Source organism: Mandrillus leucophaeus, unplaced genomic scaffold, assembly GCF_000951045.1.
Source record: "Mandrillus leucophaeus isolate KB7577 unplaced genomic scaffold, Mleu.le_1.0 Scaffold695, whole genome shotgun sequence".
In the NCBI taxonomy this organism is placed as follows: domain Eukaryota; kingdom Metazoa; phylum Chordata; class Mammalia; order Primates; family Cercopithecidae; genus Mandrillus; species Mandrillus leucophaeus.
Genome location: NW_012107530.1, coordinates 233,781 through 256,307, shown reverse-complemented (window position 1 = coordinate 256,307; position 22,527 = coordinate 233,781). Strand labels below are relative to the sequence as shown.

The window sequence follows — 22,527 nt, the reverse complement described above, 5'->3', positions numbered from 1 at the left end:
AACTGAAATAAAACCGAAATGCCCTAAAAGACAGGACGGGCTAAATAAATTGTGCCTATCCATATAACAGAATATAGGTAGCCTGTAATATCCTACTATGGAATATGACCTAGAAAAATATTCATGATATATTATTTTTTGAAAATGTCATAATGTGGTATGTAGAATGTATGTAGTGTGCAGAATGTGTGTGTGTATACACACACATATACACATGTACATGTACAGAAAAATGATAAGTGGGATGTACATATCATAATGTTAACAGTAGTCATCTCGGGTGGGGTATTATGGAAGAGTCTTCCTTTTCTTTCATCTATAGTTTGTAATTTTTCTAGAATAAACCCATATGATTTTTTCAAAGGAAAACTAATGTATTAAAAAGAGCAGGAGAGGCAGGTATAGTAAAGGCTGTTTTGCCTGTGGGCGGTGCTCCTCTTCTGCACTTCTATAATCGGCTTGGAAATAATCTTGTCTACTCCAGCCTGGCTGATGCAATGCTCCTACCTTTGTGCACAGGTGGCTGCTCTTGCACAAGGCCATTACAGCATGGATCCTATTGCACAATAATTGGGTACACAGTCAGCTACAAGCACTGACATAGAGCCTGGCGCATGTCTGCAAACTCTACCCACATGTCAGGATATGTTTGACATGAATGAATTAATGAACTGGTCTGGGGTCAACAGCTTGAATTTGTATACAGGCTCTGCCATTTATAGGCTAGGTGAGTCCCAGGCTCCTGATCTGTACTGCGGCAATAGTAATCATAACTTAAGAGACCTCCAATTGTGTTTTGAAAATGGCAAAGTGCTGGTCACAAGATGGCTGGGGGAGCCGAGGGAGAGTTTATTATTATTGCTCCATCTACTAACAAATTTACATCTCCCCATCCCTTATTTCTCCTTGGCTCCCTAAGGCATCATGGTTACCATAGCAGCCAGATGCTGATGATGCCTCCAGGGTGTGGCAAGGTGAAACTGAGCCAGTTTCCAAGTCCTCACCTCCCCATACTCTTTCCAGGCCGGGGTGAGATGGTCTGAAGCTCAACCTCTGGTCAGGTCCTCTACGCTGTCTTGGATCACTTAGACCCACAAACTCTGCCTCTGCAATCTCAGTTCAGGGCCTTGGAACACCTCTTCAGAGACTCCCTCCTCCCCAAGCTCTGTCTTCTGGCACCCTGCCTGGTTGCCGTGGAAACAGGTTCCACTGCGGACAAAGGAGGGAGCTGGGTCCTGCTTCCTCCTGGTCTTGTCGATGAGGATTTTTAGACCTTGGAGACTGCGCTGCCCTGCCCTGCACCTACCCTCACTCTCCGTGTTCTCACTAAGGTGGAAATTGCCCTCCCTCACTACTGACAAGACCATGTGTAAAAGCGTGACCACAGACGAGTGGAAGAAAGTCTTCTATGAGAAGATGGAGGAGGCAAAGCCGGCTGACAGCTGGGACCTCATCATAGACCCCAACCTCAAGCACAATGTGCTGAGCCCTGGTTGGAAGCAGTACGTGGAGTTGCATGCTTCAGGCAGGTAAGTAGCCCAGGAAGGTGGATCCCTGCAGGCCGCCTCTAAGTCCCTAGCTCTAGGGCACCTTCCAAGGAGAGGAAGATTACATAGAACCCATGTGTTTAGCTTCAATCTCACTATTAGGCTGGCGTAGACTGGAAGTCAGAGAAAGAGTCCCTAATTGGGAACTAGGACACTTGAGCTGGATTTCAGTTCTTCCACTGATCACCTGTGTTACTCTTCCTCTCTGCGTCACAATTTTTCCATCTGGAAAATAAAGACATAGAATATACTTATGAGTCCTACGCACTGACATTTTACATATTTTCTGTTTTAACAATCTCTTAAAAAGTAATTTAAGACCAGAGAAGAAGGGCTTGAGGCCCACTGAGGGTCAAGAGGTCTGTGCTCTGGTCCTGGGACCAGTTTAAATCTATTTAATTCAACTTAATTTCCTTTAAAATATTGAATACATGAGATGTGCCAGAAACTGGCTCTACTGTTGGCTCCAGGGCCCTTGAGGAGTTCGATTTTCTTCTTGGACCTGACTTTCTCCATTTGCACAGTGAGAGGTCAGCCTGTGGTCCACAGAGCAGCAGGGTCAGCATCACCTGGAACTTGTTAGGAAAGCAGAATCGCGGGCCCCTTTTAGACCTGAATCAGAGTCTGATTTCAAGAAGAGTTCTAGGTGATTAGTATGTAAAAACTATCTGAGATGATTTTCTAGCACTCTTGTTCACGGGCCCAGAGTGTAGGGGCTTACCTTTGGGACATAAGATGGGGAGGCTGAGTGGTGCAGCCTGGAAGTCAGAAGCAAGGCCTTCCTGCCTGCCCGGATTCAGCCAATTCACTTCAATTCAGGGAACATTACTGGGCACCTGTTATGTGCTGGGCGCCGGCTCTGCCTGTAGCTGTGTGTACATGGATGCCTCTCTCACTCTCTTTTTCTCAGCATAAAACAAAAGATTAATTAGGTGATTTCCAGGTCCCTCTAGTTACATTTTTCAATCCAGGTTTTTTAGTCTGGTCTGAAAGGAGGAAACAGTCCTCAAAAGATGTGAGTGAACAAGAAGAGAATGAAAATGTGAAGCTCCTAGACTCGCTGACAGGAGGGGTGTCAAGGGCTGGACACTTACAGGCGGGACTCAGGAGCTTCTCGAAGACCTGGGAGTCTGTGGGGGCTGAGTGGGGAGGACTTGTGGCTGCCCCAGACCTGGGTGGGGACCTGTAATCCCCAGCTGGCCCCAGTCAGGCCTGGGAGACTACAGGCCCTGGGGCTCTGGGCACAGACCGCCTCCACCTTCAGGCCTTGTGATGCATTAACTCTGGCACTGGCCTGGACGCTGATAGCTAGTAATGGCGTCATTTTCTCCTGATTTGGATCTAGCCTGTTCACAGTCACGTGTTAACAGACAGAAATGTGCAGATGGATTATGTGTTTCTTATCTGGTGTGAGCGGGAAGGACTCGCCTAGTGCACCATGGGCATTTTGCAGATGAGGAATAAGAATGACGCCCAGCGCTGGGGGGGAGGGAATTAGGCCTCTGGAAAGCACTGAGGAGGTAGAGCACTGCTGGATGCCAGGTGACATCCCGAGGAACCTGTTCGAGTCCTAGGGGCACTCGCAAGGCTGAGTGGCTTCCTGGGGAAAGCTAATGAACCCAGGGCACCGGCAACACACTTCCTCCACCTCCAGGCTCTGCGGAGCCCCCATGTCCCCTCACCCCATTCCTAGGGCTGTTTCCACCACCTCCGCCCGTCTTCTGTTCCTCCCTCTCCTGCCGTCTCGCAGGTTCCACTGCTCCTGGTGCTGGCACACCTGGCAGTCACCCCACTTGGTCATCCTGTTCCACATGTTCCTGGACCGCGCCCAGCAGGCGGGCTCGGTGCGCATGCGCGTCTTCAAGCAGCTGTGCTACGAGTGCGGCTCGGCGCGGCAGGACGAGTCCAGCATGCTGGAGGAGAACATCGAGGGCCTGGTGGACAACCTCATCACCAGCCTGCGCGAGCAGTGCTACGGCGAGCGCGGCGGCCAGTACCGCATCCACGTGGCCAGCCGCCAGGACAACCGGCGTCACCGCGGGGAGTTCTGCGAGGCCTGCCAGGAGGGCATCGTGCACTGGAAGCCCAGCGAGAAGCTGCTGGAGGAGGAGGCGACCACCTACACCTTCTCCCGGGCGCCCAGCCCCACCAAGCCTCAGGACGAGACGGGCTCAGGCTGGAACTTCTGCTCTATCCCCTGGTGCTTGTTTTGGGCCACGGTTCTGCTGCTGATCATCTACCTGCAGTTCTCCTTCCGTAGCTCCGTCTAAGATTCCCTGGGTGGGCCCAGAGCCTGTCGAGGGTGCCAGTCAGCTGATGGGAAGGTAGAGGAGAGACCTGGGTTGGGAACAGTGTCAACTTCTAGTGCTGGTGATGCCACTGACTCAGTGGGGATCTTGGACAAATGATACAGTTTTTCCATCTATAAAACTTAGGGTTTGGGCAAGATCATTGGTTTATCATAGTGAAACCCAGGACCCCAAAGTTCTGCGTAGGTGCCTCAGGGACTTTTGGATTTGGAAAGTAGGCTAAGCTAGTGGGTGTCTCCAACTCCTGGTCTAACCACCCATCCTCCAACGCCTGCCTCATCCTCTTGCTTCGATCATATCAGCTTTACTTTAGATGGGGTTCCATTTAAGATTTTTGTACCAAAAAAAAAGGTTTAACTACTTTTAAAAAGTTTGAAAATTAGAGGACTGGGTGATCTCAAAAGGGCTTTCCACAGTAATGAGCTCGACCTTGCTCTTATTAGTCCCTCACCCCTGCACCTCGTGATCTCCCACTTTCTCTAGCTGCAGCCTTAAATTAGGTTCTTTGCCTACCCTGTGAGCCTCATCCATGATTCTGCCTTCACCACGCAGCAGAGGTTTCCGTTGAAGTGCAGGAGGGGAGAGATCAGGCTGTTCCTTCGCTGCTGAGTATACAGGGTCTCTTGCTTTTGTTTCTCAGATTCCAGCTTCTTTCCACTCAGGGCAGATTCTGGGGTCTGCCTGCCTGAAAGATGGTGGTTGGGGTGGGGTCTCATGGAGCTAGGCTTCTTACCCACTGCGTATGAACTGGCAGAGAATTTAGGGGAGATTTAGAAGACAGAGTTTTAGAAGCAAAGCACAAGATCTCTGGGAAGCATTAGAATGGAGGGTCTTCAGAGTTCAGGGACCAAGTCTAGCGGATTCTCAGCCAAAATACAGGAGCAGGGGCCTGGCCTCCTGGGTTCTTTGCTAAAATTGTAGTTGAATGGCTTTCCCACATTGGCCAAGCTTGAGGCCTCTTGCCAAAGATCAGCTGTCCCCCTAAAGCCACAGGGATGGGGTATCTTCAGCAAGAGAGAGGATGTTAAAGATGTAAAATGCTTTGTCCATGGGAAAGTGCACAGATACGTGAGAGAACCTTACAAGGCTCTAAAATGAGATGTGATATGGCTTGAAATGGGAGGAGAGAAGACTTTCTGACAGTGGGGGTCTGGAATGGAATTGGTGGGGAGAGGCAGCAAGCTGCACTTTTCAGGGGCCTCATTTACCCCACCTCTGTTAATGTCTTGACTCCCTCTCCTCCTTCCCTGCACTTTTGAGGGGCCTCATTTACCCTACCTCTGTTAAAAACTTGACTACTCTCCTCTTTACTAGAAAGTCACCATCATCTGTAGTGATGGAGGAAGGGGGGGTCACTTATATAAAGATGGGACACTTTAATAAAGACAAGATATCTTCAAAAAGGCCTAGTAGTCATTAATGTGTGTTTGAGATTCCCCCACTGTCCCTGATCTGTAATGAGCTGTTGGTCCCCTCCATCCCGCCACCCTGTCTCCCCTTCTCTCCTTTCTGCCCCCTTACCCACTGCCACATGAGGCTCTATCTAGCTCCAGTTCTGGGCCAGTCTTGTCCACAGTCAGGAGGGATGGAGGGCAGTCATTCAGGGAATCACCATAAAGTCAGTTTTACTCCTATCCTGGCTCGAATGCAAGTAAGCAGCGATGGCTTCCTTTACTTCATTCACAGAGTACTTATTTCTTCATCTAGTCCATATTCTGAACACTTGCTATCTAGCAAGTCCTGATTTACTTGCTAGGTAGTAGGTGTTCAGAATATGTGTACTAGACAAAGAAATGAATACTGTGAGTGCAGGGGAATACAGGGGGTGCTCTCTGGTTTCTCAGACATCCCTGCTTGCTACAGAAGTTTTCAGCCCCAGCTGTACTTCAGAAATTCTGGGGAGATTTTAAAGAAATGTAAGTACTTAGCCTCTACCCCAGACCAATGGGATCAAAATTTGGGGGGAGTGGGACCTGAGCATCTGAATTAGAATAAAACGCCCAGGTGATCGACCTGTACTGCCTGGTGTAATGCCTTCTAACTCAGGGATAGACTTCCTTTTGCATCTAGTTTTATGAAAACTGAGCCCTGAGATCTTTCTTGATGACTTGCCCTGGATTCTTTAGGACTGGGGCTCGGCTTCCCTTTCTCTAGCTGCCCTACTCACTCCCCAACCTGTGCTCTGGGGATTTCACCCTCCCTCACACCCCCTTGCTCCTGCAGGTTTGCTGCTACAATGGCTGTGTTCTGCTCTGAGAGTCTTTGTCACTGAGCTCTAACACCCTTGCTGGGACATTCATCAAACTTGTTATAATTACTCATCCCTGCGAGGATGTAAGTTCCAGGAAGCATAGGCTCCATGGATTTCATTCACCTCTATTGAATGCATAACAAATGTTCAATAAAAATGTATTGAATGAATAAATGAACCAATAAGCTGAGTCATCTCCAGCCAGATCCTCACCTCTCTAGCATATTACGCTTGTGACAGTATTCGGAGTCTCCTTCTCACTTTACCACTCATTCTTTCTAGGTCTTACACTTATATATCCCAAAGCAAATCAGTTTAAATTAAGGTACTTGAAGTGGGAACAGCGTTTTGTTTTTGTTTTTGTTTTGTTTTAAGATGATAGCATGGGGTCAGGTGAAGGACCCTGAGCCCTGCATTGGGAGCTGTGGGTCTTCGTTCAATTTTAATTGGGTTCTGCTGGGACTTTAGGGGGGTCATTATTCTCTCTGGGTCTCTGGGTCTTAGAGGCTCTCATGATATGAAGCATTCGGAAGTCTGTCTTTGTGCCATCCTATATTAGCCCATATAAAGCATTTTCACACACCTTCCAATGACAAGTTCTCCAGCCTGTATTTGAGCACCCCCAGTGACAGGAGATCATTACCACCTAAGGCAGCTCATGCCATCTTTGGATCGTTCTGCCTTTTAAAGAAGACTTTTTCCTTTCAAGCCTCCCTCGAAAGGGTTTGAATTTTTTTTTACTTTCTAGTTCTAGTTCTGGTTCTTACAAGCAGGATCTCACAGGGGAGGATATTTTACATTCCCCATACAGATCTTTTCTCAGCACTGCAGCCAGGGCAATCCTTTTAACCTAAGTCAGATCCTGCCATTCTTGTGCTCCCTTTTTTGTTCTGTAAAAGCCAAGTCCTGCAAGGCTAAACGTGATGTGGCTTCAGCCACGTTACTGACATCTTCTAGTACTCTTTGCCCTCATTTCTGTAGCTACCCTGGTTTCTTTGCTGTTCCCCAAATACATAGGCATGTACCTGCCTAGGACCTTATTCTACCTGTTCCCTCTGCCTAGAATGGTCTTTCCCAAGAAATTCACTTGCCTCACTGTCTGACCTCCCTCAAGTGTTGGCTCAAGTCTCATCTCAGATGCTCTTCTCAGGCCTTCTACTTCATGCTGTCACCTGTTCCCCCACCCTATCCTCTCGCTCCTGATTTGCCTTGCACTTACCTTAGCCTGTGTTTCTAGAAAGCAGAAGTCAAGGCAGAGGTTTATATGATAGTACTTGACTGAGGAGTATGACCTCAGAAAGCTGGAGTAAGATAGGGGGAGCACAGCAAAGCAGGAGGGAAATCCAATGGAAGGAGGCTTTGTCAAGTTGGCCATCTCTACTGGTGAAGGGTGTTTCAGTCCCACAGAACCATCTGAGAAGCCGGATGAAATGCATCTCCAGATCACTTGGGGGTAAAGGGGTGTCTGTCCCCTGGTTCCTGTCTTTCAATGGCTGAAGGTTGCCCCATAGGATGTTAACTTGCCTCCACTTTGGGTTGTGGTACACTAACTGAATGAAAACATGAATGAATAAGTGCTGAAAGGGTATCAGAAAACAAGGTTAGTGTCCTTGCTCTGACTTTCTCAAGGTCAAAGTTCCAGTTTCTGATTTTTGCAGTCCTGTGCTGGTTGTGTTTCTTTCTGGGGGCCCAACGTCTACTCCATATCCTTTAAAAATAGCACTCTGACTTCCTTTTCCAGGAATTACCTATTCCCCGTGCAATATAACATGGTAGGATATCAAGGAACTCTGCACCTCCCCTCAACTCCCAAGCAAGAAGCACATGGCCTAAGAGAAGTTGGTTGGAATTTCAATGATGAGCAAAGTGATAAAAACACTAAAAACAGATGGAGCCTATCAATTCCAGTGGTGGTCCCTGGCATAATCGTAAATTGTTTCTGCTATTCGTATCCCCAGCATGGCCAAATTTTGTCCTTTGCTGCGACTTGTTCTCCATTCTTCTTTTTGATTCTGTGAACTTTCTCCATAGCTTTTCAATACTTGCCCTTTTATGCTTAAATCAGCTGCCATTTCTGTGTGTTTCAACCAAAGGACTCTGACTGATACACCAGGTCTTCTCCATTGGGTCAGCTCTGACGATGAAAGCTTAGACCAGAGCTCCATCTGCCCTCTCCCTGGACCTCCAACTTTTCTGTTCTTTGCGCTGAAGCACCTGCCTCAACCCCACACATTCCCTCCAAATCCTGCCTTTTCTTTTCTTTTCTTTCTTTCTTTCTTTCTTTATTATTTTCTTTTTTTTTTTTTGAGATGGAGTTTCACTCTTTTACCCAGGCTGGGGTGAAGTGGCGTGATCTTGGCTCACTGCAACCTCCGACTCCCGGGTTCAAGTGATTCTCCTGCCTCAGCCTCCCGAGTAGTTGGGATTATAGGTGCCCACCACCACTCCCAGCTAATTTTTGTATTTTTAGTAGAGACAGGGTTTTGCCATGTTGGCCAGGCTGGTCTCAAATTCCTGATTTTGGGTGATTCACCTGCCTCAGCCGCTCAAAGTGCTAGGATTACAGGCATGAGCCACTGCGCCCAGCCAAATCCTGCCTTTTCTCCTTCCATTTACAATGAAATGTTTCAAGGACTGTTCATAGGCTGCCTCCATGTTTACACTTCCAGTTAATCCTGCAGGCTAGTGTTCATCCCACAGTGTTGCAGAAATTGTCTTCATCCAGCTTACCAGCAGGCATCTTATGGCTACATAAAATCAACACGTTTAAACCTTATTTTTCTTGACCTCTCACAGGACTTCAACACTACTGACCATCTCCAAACACTTGCTTTACTTGGTTTCAGGGACACGCACCCTCCTGATTTACCTTCAGCTTTTCTGTCTTCTTCCTCTCTTCTTCACAGGTTTCTCTGCCTCTACCTGCCTCCTGAATGTTGGTATTCTTTAAGCTCCAATTCCAAGTCTTAGTCTCTTTGATCCTCTCATATTTGTCCATGTCCTCTGGCTGATTGAATCTATTCTGAGTGTTCTTTAATATCTGTATGCTAATGACTCATATATACATCTCAAGGCATGAATTTTCTTCTGGACTTCTTACATTTGTGTTCTCCTTGACATCTCTGTTTGACTGTTTCACAGGCGTTTCAAAGTCAACATGTCCTGATTCTAAAATATGTTTTCCCTCCGGTTTTCCATAAAATTTTTTATTTTAACCAATTTTAATTGCACAATTCAGTGACATGAAGTACATTCACATTGCTGTGTAGCCATCACTGCTGTTTATCTCCAGAACCTTTTCATCACCCCAAACTGAAACTGTCAAATCTATTTCACAGCCCCATGACAACCACCATTCAACTTTCTGTCTATGAATTTGACTATTTTACTTGGTTTACTTTAATATATAGAGAGTCATTTCTTTTCTTCCCCTCATATTTATTTCAAGCAATCACTTGATTGAAAGCAATCATGTTTCCAGTGGCATAGTAGCCACAATATTTGTCCTTCTGCATCTGGCTTATTTCATTTAGCATAATATTTTCAAGGTACGTAATATTAAAGCATGTATCACAATTTCCTTCCTTTTTAAGGTTGAATTGTATTTCCTTGAATGTATATAACACATTTTACTTATTTATTTTGTCTTAGTCCATTTTCTGTTGCTTACAACAGAATACTTGAAACTGTGTAATTTATAAAGCAAAGAAATATATTTTTTACAATTATGCAGGCTCAGGAGCCTAAGGATGAGGGGCTGCATCTAGCGAGGGCCTTCTTGCTGGTGGGGACTCTGTGATCACAAGGTGGCATCACATGGCAAGGGAACTTAGCATGCTAATGTGCTCACTCAGGTCTTTCTTCTTTTTCTTATAAAGCTACCAGTTCTCCTCCCATGATAACTCATTAATTCATTAACCTATTAATCCAAGAATGAATTGCTCCATTTGTGAGGCAAAGCCTTCATGACCTGGTCACCTTTTATAAGCCTTATCTTTCAATACTGCCACATTGGGGATTAAGTTTCAATATGAGGTTTTGAGGGGACACTCAAACCATAGCATTCTGTCCTAGCCCCTCAAAACTCATGTCCTTCCCACCTACAAAGACATACATTCCATCTGCATAGCTCTTAACTTGGTCTAGCAGCAACTTAAAGGTTCAAAGTCCTAAGTCTTACATATGAGCCTGTGAAATCAAAACAAAATATCTACTTCTAATATACAATGGTGGGACAAGCATAGGGTACACATTCCTATTCCAAAAGGAAGAAAGAGAAAAGAAAGAAGCAGTAACAAGCTCTAAGCAACTCAGAAACCCAAGAAAGCAGACATTGGGTCTTAGGATTCCAGAATGGTCTCCTTTGACTCAATTTCTGGCATCCTCTACACACTGGTGTGGGGGTTGGGCCCCACAAGCCTTGGGCAGCTCTGCTTCTGAAACTTGGCTGGGGTCCATCCACCCAGCTCTTCTAGGCTGGCATTACATACTGAAAGCTCTGGGGTCTTGGCAGAATTCCATTCCCAGAGCTCCATGAGGCATCGACCTACTGAAGACCTTCTGCAGCAGCTCTGGCCTTATATTTCTGCTTGGCATTGCTCTAGTAGAGGTTCTCTGTGGTGGCTCTACTGTCACAACAAGTCTCTGTGCTGTCAGGTTATCAATGACATTTTCTGAAACTTAGATGAAGGCTTAATAAGCCTCCATAGCTCTTGCTTCTTGCAAGTCAGCGGAATTAGCACCATGTGGATGCTTCCAAGGTTTATGACTCACCTTCCAGATCTGCAGCATGAGCTACACCTTGGCCTGCTTCAGTTCTGGCTGGGGTGGCTTCAGAGAACTGTGCCAGGGCACAGAGTCTGGAGGTGGTCTTGGATAGTAAGCCCATAGAAAGTGCCTGGGCTCGCTCCCTGAAACCATTCTGTCCTCCTAGGCCTCTGGATCTGTGATAAGAGGGGCAGCCTTGAAGATCTCTAAAATGCCTTTGAGGTCTTTCTTCCATTGTCTTGAGGAATAGCACCTGGCTCCGTTCTAGCCATGCTAATCTCTTTAGCAAATGGCCTCTGGGCTACATCCTTGCTTTTTTACTCTCTACACAGCTGGGCTGAGAAATTTTCAAATCTTTCCACCCTGCTTCCCTTTTAATTATAAATTCTTTCAATTATTTTTTTGTTCCTCAGCCTCAGTGTAAGCTGCCAAAAGTAACCATGCAGCTGCTTGTTTTGCTTAGAAATTTATTCTGCCAGATACCTTAGCTCATCACTCCCAAATTTGGCCTTCCACAGAGTTCTTGAGTGTGGACACAGTTCAGCCAAGTTCTTTGCAAATTTATAACAAAGATGGCTTTTATTCCAGTTTCTAATACCTTGTTCCTCAGTTCTATTTGAAACCTCATCAGAATGGCCTTTACTGTTCATATTTCCATCAGCACTCTGGTCAGGACCACTTAACCAATCTCTAAAGAGTTTCAAACTTTCCTTAGTCTTTTTGTCTTCTAAGCCTTCATCAGAATCTAGGCATTTCTTAGACTGCTCCTCCAAATTCTTTCAGCCTCTGCCCATTAGATGATTCTAAAGCCAATTCCACATTTTCAGGTATTCATTACCAGCAGCACCCCACTCCTTGGTACCAATTTTCTGTCTTAGTCTGTTTTCTGTTGTTTCTAACAGGATACCTAAAACTCCATTCATCCATTGAAAAACATTTGAATTATTTCTACCTTTTGCCTATTATGAATAATGCTTTCACAAACATTAGTGGACAAGGATTCATCTGTTTGAATTCTTGCTTTCAATTCTTTAGGTAATTTTGTTGTTGTTCAAAAATGGGGCATTTGGAGTACAGCCACCTCTTCCAGTCTTTGCAGACTGGCTTTGTGCCAGAGAAGCTCTTCACCAATTAGCTGGGAATGTCCTGTACCTAGGGATCAGCTAGAGGTGAAAGCTTGAAGTCTTTTCAGTTCTTTTTTGAGCATGCATCTTGCCTGGGCCTATGGCTTTTTCAGTTTCCCAGTATACAGGTCTGCTTTTGAATGTCTTCATTTCCCAGAGCCTCCCTCCAGCTTCTCCTCTGGGTCTTAGATGATCTGTTGTGTAGCTCCACGTGTAATGTCTCGCCACCGGTGTCTGTGGGTCTGCAGTTTCCCTGAAGCTTTCTAAAGCAGACTCCCATGCCTGCGACCCTAGGTTAAAGAGAGAGATCAGCCCTCCAGGCAGCCCCACAAAGATGTTAAAACATTGCAAATAAGGTCTGATCTGCTCCTTCTGTTCTGAGGGAGGATATTGGGCATGGGCTGCTGCCTCTCCCCTGTGCCACACCAGGGAAAGGGTGGGTCAAGGGTGAGTAGAAACACCGCGAATTTCCTGATGTTTCGAATGTGGCTTTTTCTTGACTGAGTATTCACTTCTTTGCTGTGGACCTTTTGCCATTTTCCAACACTCCTATAAAGTTAATTTCATCGAGTTTCTGGTTGTTGTAATGTTTCTAGAGGGAACATGGGTTTGGATCTGCCTCGTCTGCCATTTCACTGCAACACACTCAACTGTTCTCCCTGTTCTTGCCTTCCTACAACCCGGCCTCCACACAGGGCCATAATGACACCTCACACATGCTGTTCCATCTGTTCCTCTTGTCCCTTTGCCAGGCTAATTCCAACTCATTCCGTTTCCAGCCTACACTCTTTCCTCTTCATTTTATCCATTCGAGAATAGAATAGATGCTCCTGCTAAGAACACGTATATTTCTCTCTCTATTTCATACGCTTTCCTGCCAACTGTAAGACTTTATGATTCTCAAAGTCTACTTAGGGAAGCCAGTATTTACAGAGTCATGGGATGTTAGAGTTGGAAGAACCATTAGAAACTCAATCGCTTCATTTCAAAAATGACAAAATGTGATGAGAGGGTGGGAGTAACTAACCCCAGGGCCCACTGTCAGGTGATGGTAGAGCGAAGCATCCAAGTCTCACCTAGTTTTAGTCCAGAACTGTTTCCCAAGACTCTTCCTGATCTGCTAGGAAGATGTTTCAATCTAAGGAGGCCTCACCTGCCTCTCTTATTGCCTCTTATACTTGCTACATATAGGGAATTCTAGGTTTGCTCATGGGCTTTGCTCCTGTCTTGGCGAAGATTTCTCTGTGATGGTTCTTTCTCTGCACACATTGCCACATGCCACATAATGAACTTGTTAGATGTATCTTATGTGTTATAAATAAACTCCTCAGGGAAATTCCTGGATCCTGGGCCTCTCCCACTGGAGCTTTTGTTTGCTTGTCTTGATGTTCAAGCCAGGAATAGAACTACAGGCACTGAATTATAGTTCCAGAGGCTGAAATTCCTGGTGTAGGGTTGGGAAAAATTGTTGCCTTTATTGCTTTCCTCATGCCCATCTGGACAGAGACCAGCTCAATGCGAGGATTCTTCCTGGGGATCAGGATCCCTGAGAACTGAGAGGACTGCCAAGTAAGGAATATGTCCAACATAGTAAGTCCATAGACTATCAGAGCTATACGACAAATTAGAGATGCTTTGAGCTAGGGCCCTTATTTTGCAGATGGGAAACTGAAGCCCAGAGAAATAGGAAACTTGACCAGCATTGTATATCATGGGGTAAGAGAAGATCATGAAATTTGGGGTCAGAAAACACTTGAGTGCTGGTTATGCTACTTACCAGCTCTATAACCTTAAGTAAGCCTCATTTTCCTCCTCATCAAAATGCAAATAATACTATCTGCCTTGGAGGACTATTGCCAGGAATAAAGAATACCCTGTCTGTGATAAAGCCCGCTATAGGGCACATGCTCACTGAATGTTCGTGCTCTTCTTTCATCCTCTTTCCCTTTTAATTTGCAGCTTCCTCTTTGAGTCCTGAAAGGCTCTTTCTTCTCTGTGATTTCAGTTAAGCTTGGTTGGTAAATACTTAAAAAAAAAAAAAAAAGGCAAGGGTTAACTTTGCAGTTTGGAACTGGTTTATTTTAATATATGTAGAGTTATTTATTTTCTTCCCTCATATTTATTTCAAAGCAATGATTTCATTTTTCCAGAAGCACATGACCACTCTTCATTCTTCAAAGATAGCTATTTTAAAAAAAAAAAATCTTTAAACAGAAAACACCAGTGATTTTCTGGGCTCCATTCCCATTGGCTGGAATACCCCAGAGGAATTTAGTTTTTTTTTCAAGTCCCATTCTGGTTCTCTGTGGGACTCCCAGCTAAGGAATTTCCTGTGGAGTCGTTTTTGGCATTGCCTGGGTACTGCCACATGCACCAGGGAAATGAAATCCGCCTATTGTATGACTCTGCCGTTACAGAGGCCTGTGGAGGTGGTTGTGTTAGTGGTTGTGGTATAGAAGAGCTCATTGGCCTGGGAGTCAACAACCTTGGTTTTCAGACCTGGTTTAACCATTATCTAGGCTGCTGGCCTTGGGTGACGTGGCCTTTCCTCTCCCCTAGATATGAGTTTCCTTATTTGTAAAGCAAACAGATAAAGTGCCCTGAAGGGTCTCTGCCAGCTTTGACCTTAATCACAAACTGCTACTTAGCCCTATTTTGGGGGAGGAGAGGAATTTGGAATGATTTCCTAACCCTGACCCTTCCAACAGGTCATCTGGTTGTTACCGCAGGATTTCAGACTGCCTAGATTGGTTTGGTGTTTGACCCTCTTGTCTGAAACCTTCATAACATCTTTCTTTCCTTTCCTATCTGGAAACAAACATATTTCTTACTCTCTGACTCTTCTCTAAAGGAATTCAAGTTTTTAAAGGCAGTTACCTTGAGAGGTGTTGTCTTATACAAGGGTGGTAGTGATGGAATTTCAGTCTTTTTCTTATCCTTTCACTTTTTTTAAAACAAGCCCCAAAATCCTACATCACCATCTTAATAGGGTCATAGTGATATTTACAGAATGTAATAAAATATTCCGTATTTTCAAGATTCATTCATTTAATGAATGTTTATTGAGTGCATATTATGTGTCAGATATTTTTCTAGACACTTGGGGATATGGCAGAGAGAAGAGCTACTAAATTGCTGTTATTATGGATAGAAGAGCTAGACAATACACAACATAAGTTGAGATGTGTGGTATATTAGATAGGGTTACATACTAAGAAGAAGAACAAAGTAGGCAAGGGAGATAGGAAGGGTAGGGAATGAAGTTACAATCTAAACTGGGTAGTGAGGGAAGGCCTTACTAAGAAGATGACACTGGGGAAAAAAGTAAAAGATGAAGGAAATGAATAAGAGGAATGGCATGTGCCAAGGCCCTGAGGCAGGAGCATCCTGAAATGTTCATACACGAGGAGGCTAATGTGTGCGGTTAGGACCAGAGTGGTAAGGGGGATCAGGTCATTGTCAGAACTTTGTTTTTTAATCTGAATTAGACAGGAAGCCACTGGAGAAGTTGAGTGGCAGGGTGATGTCACCCAATGTACTGTCACCAAGTTGATAATAGACCATAGAGATACAAGAATGAAAGAGGAAATATTAGCTAGGAGGCTCCAGCAGTCCTCCTTGAAAGAGGTGGTAGTGGCCTGTTCCAGGGTAGTAGCAGCTGTGGTTGAATCTGGATAAACTTTAAAGGTGGAGCTGAGAGGATCTGCTGGTGACTCAGATGTGCAGGATGAGAGAGGAATCAAAGATGCCCCAGGATTTTTGGCCTGTGCAACTGGAAGAATGGAGTGTCTACTTTCTGAGATGAGGAAGGCTGTGGGCGACAAATTTTGGGGCAATATGAGGAGCTCAGTTTTGGACATGGGCATTCTGTTAGACATTAAACATGAGAAATGCCAAGGCCGCAGTTGAAATATCATGCCTGTAGTTGAGAGGAGGTGCCCAAGCTAGAGATGAAATTGGAGAGCCATCAGCATTTAGGTGGTTTTAAATGTCATAAGCCTAGATGAGATTATTTAGGGAGTGAGGGTAGAGAGAAAAGAAAAGAGGTCAAAGAGCTGAGCCCAGGGAATCCCCATGTAGAGAGGTTGGAAAAATAAGGAGAAACCAACAGAGAGACTGTGGGGACTGAGACACACAGAGCAGGATTCCCTGGGGCTTTCAGAGCCTTGGGAGCAGAGTAGGGACTGGAATCCAGGCCTTCACAGCCAGGTTCAGAGCTCTGTCTACTGGCCCAAGGCTCCTTCTCTCTCATGGCACCAACTACTTCTCGTATTGGAATCCTGCTGATGTCCCTTGCATGGGACACATTGTTTCATTGAATCTGAGCAGGAGGTGGATTTTTGTCTCTATTTTTTTTTCAGTGCACTTGAAGTACTTCATAATTTTAAAATGCACTCAAATGAAAAGACTTGGTGGGAGGCCCAGACTGCTATCATGGATTTGGGCGTCAGACACGCAAACTCAGACCAAAGGGAGATGTTGTCAGAGTTGTTAAAAGAAGGATTCTCTTGTCTTGAATCCCATTGGCAGGCCTGGGCCACATGTGAGCATTTAACTGGCATAGATTAAATAAGCCAGATGGTTCCAGGCGATGGGCAAGATGGGATAACATCACAGGACAAATAGCCCATGGGGAGAAGAGAGTCCTCACTTTCAAACTAGGTCAGCATCTTCTGAGACCACGGGCCTGGTCTACATCTACACTGTGACCTTTGGATCCCGAGGCTTGCTCTGGTTGGTGGGGTATCATAACCTCTTACTTTGCAGAGGTCTCCATTGGGACTGAAAGATGCTGGCGGGGAAGACATGTTTTTGCCCATGCTGATCTGTTTGTCATTCAGGCACTCATCCTGGGTGTCATCCAGGCCCGACACACCTTCCCATTGTCATCACACTGCTTTATCCTAATACTCCATTCCTCACAGAAGACTCCCTTGGAGGCTTTGTGATCTGCCTACGTGTTGAAATAGTCCTGGTTCTTTTTCTTATTATCAGAAGCTCATTGCTAGGAATTAAGCTTGTGTTTCTGCATCCAAATGACATTTTTCTTTTCTTCTTGAAAAAGAAAAAAAAATGGCAACACAGGAAATTGTTGCAAAGGCACGTTTGTCTCCTTCCCTCAAGTTCAGAGAACCCATGGCTTCCTTTTATGGACAAGTGCTGGTACCAGTGGGTCACAGAAAGACCAGGGACCTGGAAAACCATTTCTGCTTTTGGGTTTTGGTTTCTGCCCTCTTTTCTCTCTACTTCTCCACTAATTCACTGTGAAGTGCTAACAGAGGTTGGGAGTCTATTAAAAGTGACTTCTCTAGGCCCAGCCCCAGCTTATCAGAGCCCCAGAAGGAGATTCCTCTTCTCCCTGTAAGCTGACCTGCCTCGTTCAGGACCATTAAGTCTCTTGCCTAATGTACTGTAGCCATCTTGAGTCTCCCTCAGTTCACTGCATTTAATGCCTCATTCAAAAGGGAAAGCTGATCACATCTGTCTTTGGTTTAAAATCCTTAGATGGCTCCCTATTCCCAAAAGCAAGCTGTGTATTCCAGGCTTTTCATAATCCTGCACACAGAGATCTTCCCAAATGGTGTGACGTTCTTTCTCCCAAACTGTCTGTCTCTCTAGGGACCATATCACTCAGTTGACCCCAAAGCCCGGAGTCCTTTCGTATCTCTGCTTTCTCATATGCTACTCCCCGGTGCCTGGGATGCTTCTCCTCTTCTTCGGTTTACTACCGCAAGGTAAAACAGCACTGTTCTTTCCAGAAAACACTCGTGCAGAAAGGTCTTAGCAATGGTGTTGCTACTGAGAGTCACCAAATAGTTTTGGATCATGGGCTACAATACCAGGGAATCTACCTCATCTCTGTATCTTGCCAGCTGAGTGACCTAAGTCAGAGGTTGCCCACTGGTGGGATAGCCTAGAATAATGACTCTCAAATTGGATGTCCATTAGAATCACCTGTGGATCTTTAACAATTCCGGTGCTCAGGCCTTACTCTAGGTTGATTATATTTGGATATCTGTGGTTGAGATGCAGACATTGGCATTTCTTTAAACTCCCCAGGAAATGCCTGTGTGTAGCCTCAATTGAGAACCACTGGTGTGTGAGTTAAGGGATTGGGCTCCGGAGTCCATCAGAACTGGTTTCAAATCCTGGTTCCTCTACGCCCTAGTTGAGAGATCTTGGGTCACATTTTTTTTTTTTTTTTTTGAGATGTAGTCTTGCTCTGTTGCCTAGGCAGGAGTGCAGTGGCATGATCTCAGCTCACTGCAAGGTCCGCCTCCCAGGTTAAAGTGATTCTCTTGCCTCAGCCTCCCAAGTAGCTGGGATAACAGGTGCCCATCACCGTGCCTGGTTAATTTTTGTATTTTTAGTATGCATGAGGTTTCACAGGTTGATCAGGCTGGTCTTGAACTCCTGACCTCAAGTGATCCGCCAGCCTTGGCAGCCTCCCAAAATGCTGGGATTATAGGTGTGAGCCACCGTGCCTGGCCTACTCTTCTTATAAGGACACCAGTCCTACAGGATTAATTAAGGGCCCACTCTACTCTAGTATGACATTTTCTTAACTAATTATGTCTGCAATTACTCTAGTTCCAAATAAGTTCACATTCGAAGGTAGTGAGGGCTGGGACTTTAACATATCTTTCCCATTTTGGCTCCTCTTGGCTGTGACAGTTTCTTAGAATGTCCTTGTTTTTGATGACCTTAACAGTTTTGATGAGTGTTGGTCAGGTACTTAGTAGACTCTCCCTCCGTTGGGATTTACCTGATGTGTTTCTCATGATTAGCCTGGGGTTATGGGATTTGGAGAGGAAGAACACAGAGGTACAAAGTCATTTTCATCATGGCACACAAAGTCACATAGCATCCATGTGACTTAACACTTTTGTATTAACCTTGATTACCTGGCTGAGGTAGTGTTTATCAGGCTTCTGCATAGCAGAATTACAGGGTCCCACCCCACCCCGCCTTTTATGCTATATTCTTTGGAAAGAAGTCACTATGTGCTGCCAACACTTAAGGGATGGGGACTCATGCTGCATCTCTGGAGCGATGCACGATTTTGCATTTTTTCAATGGGAGATTTGTCCATTCTCCCAGTTGATTTATTTGTTCAATAATTTATTCATGTAAGTGTCTACTCGTGAATATTTATTTTATACTTTGGGTTATTATCCAATGCTGTGTTGTTTTGTTGCTCAACATTCCAGCTTTGGCCAGTGGAGCTCTTTCACTTGCCTCCTGTGTCCCTTTGACATATCCCCAGCACTGTGTAGCACTTTGAGCATTTCCTCACTTTCTGGGACTACAAGGTGCTCCGGGCTCAACTTGTGTGTTTCCTGCCCCAATCCTGGAATCAGCCCTTTCTTTAAAGAGCCCGTGTTACTTTTATCGGACGATGATAAACCAAGACCTGCGCACTAAGAGTGCTCACTGCTGCTGGGGTATTTGTGCTCCTAAGTTGGCCCACATTTTACACTTCACCACACTTCAGGTTACTCACCTGTAAAAGAAGGATAAGCATAGTCCTTTCATGAAATTTTCTTGTGGAAAATCAAATTAGAGAAAGTGTGTAACAAGCAGATAGTAAATGCTCAAAAATGTTAGTGATTATTATTTCCCATATAACTTTTTATATTTGAGTAAACTTATAATTTTCTAAGTTCTTTCCTATCTGCTAATTCATCAGATTCAACAACCTCAGAAGAGAGGTTATTCTACAAATGTATAGATGAGAAAATTAAATAAATAAGGGAATCAACCTATGCTGCACCAGAATTCAAGTCTTTTGATTTTGAGACTTATTCTAGACCAAGATTGGTTTCCACCTCTGTCATATGAGTGGTCTATATTCCCCTCCCTAACTCTTGCCCAACTCTAGCTTGAAGGGCTTCTTTGTGGTGGTGTTTCTTTGATTCTTGCTCTCCATTGAATAAGATTTCTTTGATTCTTGCTCTCCATTGAATAAGATTAACTCAGGCAGAAAGAAAGCATAAACTCCAATCCAGAACAGGCCACCCATAGACATGGTGCCATATTTTCTAAACCAAACATTGAACATATGATTCAAATTTATTAAATGCCACCGATAATAGTAAATTTAATAAAGGGGTGGCATTTAATAATTGTAATGTGGATGCAGAAACACCGGCATTCTGGGATATTTGGATAATTTACAGGAATAATAGGACAAGTATTTAAACAGAACTGACCCAAAAATGTAAGACATGGCTTTGTATTTATAATAATCTTCCTATCATAGTCTCTCTCCCTTCATGGTACAGTGACCCTACACGAATAGAGCAAAATGTTGGTAAATGGAAACAACTCACTAGAATCATCAGTGCATAAAAAACATACAAACAAACAGGGAGCTTGGACTCAATGCAGATGTTTATTGGAACGAATGTTTGTTTTTTCATAAGAACAACAGCTTCTGTTGTTAATAAGATCTGTGTGTGATTATTATTGCTAACAGCAGCACTCATGGTATGAAATTATAGCTTCAGTTATAGAGAGGTGGGTTTTGGTTCCACAAAGAGGAGATCTTTTTAAGTGGCAGCTCATTTAAAAATTTTCTTACTTATTTTTAAAAAAATTAATATTCACAACCAATGATTCAAAAGGCAGCAATTTTAAAGTTGGAATGAGCTGCAATTGGGGATAGTGAGTTTCTCATCAGTAGAAATGCTCAAGACTGAGGTGGTGAAGTTAGACAAGGTTGTTGTCCTCACAGATACTCCAGCCCTCTGCTTCTATGGCTCTGCGAGAGATCTGGGTTTCTCGGGCCGTAGCAGCAGTGCAGGAGCTGGCACAGCTAATAAGCGCCTGTAGATCACGGGGAAGCCTGGGTTCCATGGCCTATTTAGACATTTTCTCAGGATAAGGATGAAATTGCAATTGGAGGAATAAAAAAATAAGCTGGGTCCAGCCAGAAGTCAGTATTTGTGCACAAATCTTGAGGCCATTTCAAGTCCTGTTTCGAATTCTAACTTCAAGGAGAAAAGCTCTTTTTGGTGTTGGTTCTGATCCCAGAAAAATGAGTCTACTGGACATGCATTTTTGTGGGAGGAGCTGGTATAATACAGGAAATCCTGAGTGGACATGTACTATTGTTCTCCCTCCATCTGGAAGGCCTCCTCCGTCTTTACCTGTGGACAAAGCTCCGGTCCAGTCACCTCTTCTGAGAAGCCTTGTTGATTGATATTTCCTCCCCCAAAACCTTCATACCAGAATGGTCCTTCTTTTACCTCCATGACTTTCCCAAACAGCACTTGGCAGGGTTTATTCCATTACACAGCAGTCACTTACGTATGTTTCATGTCTCCCAACAGGAGCTCCTAGAAGGTATGAATGATACTGTCCTCATCTAGGTAGTTCCCACAGCAGTCAGCACAGCCTGGGCTGTTGGGGTGTGCCCAGGCCGTGCTTGAAATGGGAAGGTATGGTGTCTTGGAATGCCTTGGGGTGATTCCAAAACAGCATTACAGTTCTTTGGCATTGAAAATAGAGTTTCTGCTAGCCTGACAAGTGTCTGATGGAGTTGGGTCCTATTGCCACCTTCCCTTTACAGAATAAACAGCAGGGCACAGAGGTAGAGTGACTTGTTTATAGAACCAGAGGCAGGCTGTGAATTGCTGTCCCTGAGTATTCAGCCTGGGGCTTTAGACATATATATATATATATATATTCTCATTCTCCATCATCTTCCTCTTTTTTTTCAAGAGAAGTGGAATTACTCCAACAGCTGCATACAGGTCAAGAGTTAAAATCCCCCGGGGAAGATCAATTTCTATAAAACAGAAGACAGGAACTTGGAGATTCTGATCCCTTGGAGGGCTTATATCTTGGAGCTCTGGAGGGCATAAGGTCTCTAGAAGTTTCCTGAGAGAGGATGGGAGAGGCATTCTGCTTGGAAAACACTTACGGCCTTGCAAGATTAGGGAGTTCAGGGTAAGTCTCAGGGGTGAGGAGTTGGGGAACGGCTGCTTGGGGTCAGCTGTGGACATAGGAAGGAAGAGTCTAGGGGCCTGAGGTACAAACTCCTAGGGCCCACCTCGTGCAGCCATTTCCCAAGAAGGGAAGGAGGCCAGGGCCCAGAGCAGATGCTCTGCTTAGGAATAAGGAAGGATCCCTTGGCTCGCACTTTGCCTGGCCTATGTCCTTGGGAACCCACCCGTAGTGGAAAGGGGTGGACATTGCGGGAGCAGCAGCAGCATTTTGTCTGCATCAAAGTTCCTTTGAACCGATTGTAATTTTTGCCTTTTGGTTACATTGGCTTTACCTCATCTTATCAGGGGGAAAATGGATTCATTGTATCTTAGATCGTCAGAGCTTGGAGGACCCTTTGAGATGAGGGAAAAGGACTTGCATAGGGTCATACAGGGGGCTAAGGGCAGAGCTAGTTCTAGAACCTGGTGTCTGCCTTTCCAAACCACAATCCCCAGGCTCCCTCCTGTCCCTGCTTCTCTCAGGCCCTTCCGCAGTCTGGCGTCTAGCGCATGTTCCTAGCTACATTGTTAGGGGAC

The 22,527-nt window shown here is 44.9% G+C and overlaps 1 protein-coding gene and 1 long non-coding RNA gene across 2 annotated transcripts; one reads left to right on the top strand and one right to left on the bottom strand.

Annotated features, from left to right (window-relative positions):
- Nucleotides 1–830: 830 nt before the first annotated feature.
- LOC105527860 lies at nucleotides 831–11,224 on the bottom strand. The gene is made up of 5 exons (XR_001004276.1): nucleotides 10,881–11,224; nucleotides 7,327–7,653; nucleotides 2,976–3,860; nucleotides 2,269–2,444; nucleotides 831–1,772 (listed from the first exon to the last, which is right to left on the bottom strand). It is a non-coding gene; the product is annotated as an uncharacterized LOC105527860 (long non-coding RNA).
- Nucleotides 1,210–4,480, top strand: RTP1 (receptor (chemosensory) transporter protein 1). Its single transcript, XM_011964353.1, has 2 exons — nucleotides 1,210–1,529; nucleotides 3,298–4,480. Exons 1-2 carry the CDS (start codon nucleotides 1,258–1,260, stop codon nucleotides 3,815–3,817), a joined length of 792 nt encoding a protein of 263 aa, XP_011819743.1. The 5' UTR covers nucleotides 1,210–1,257; the 3' UTR covers nucleotides 3,818–4,480.
- Nucleotides 11,225–22,527: the final 11,303 nt, after the last annotated feature.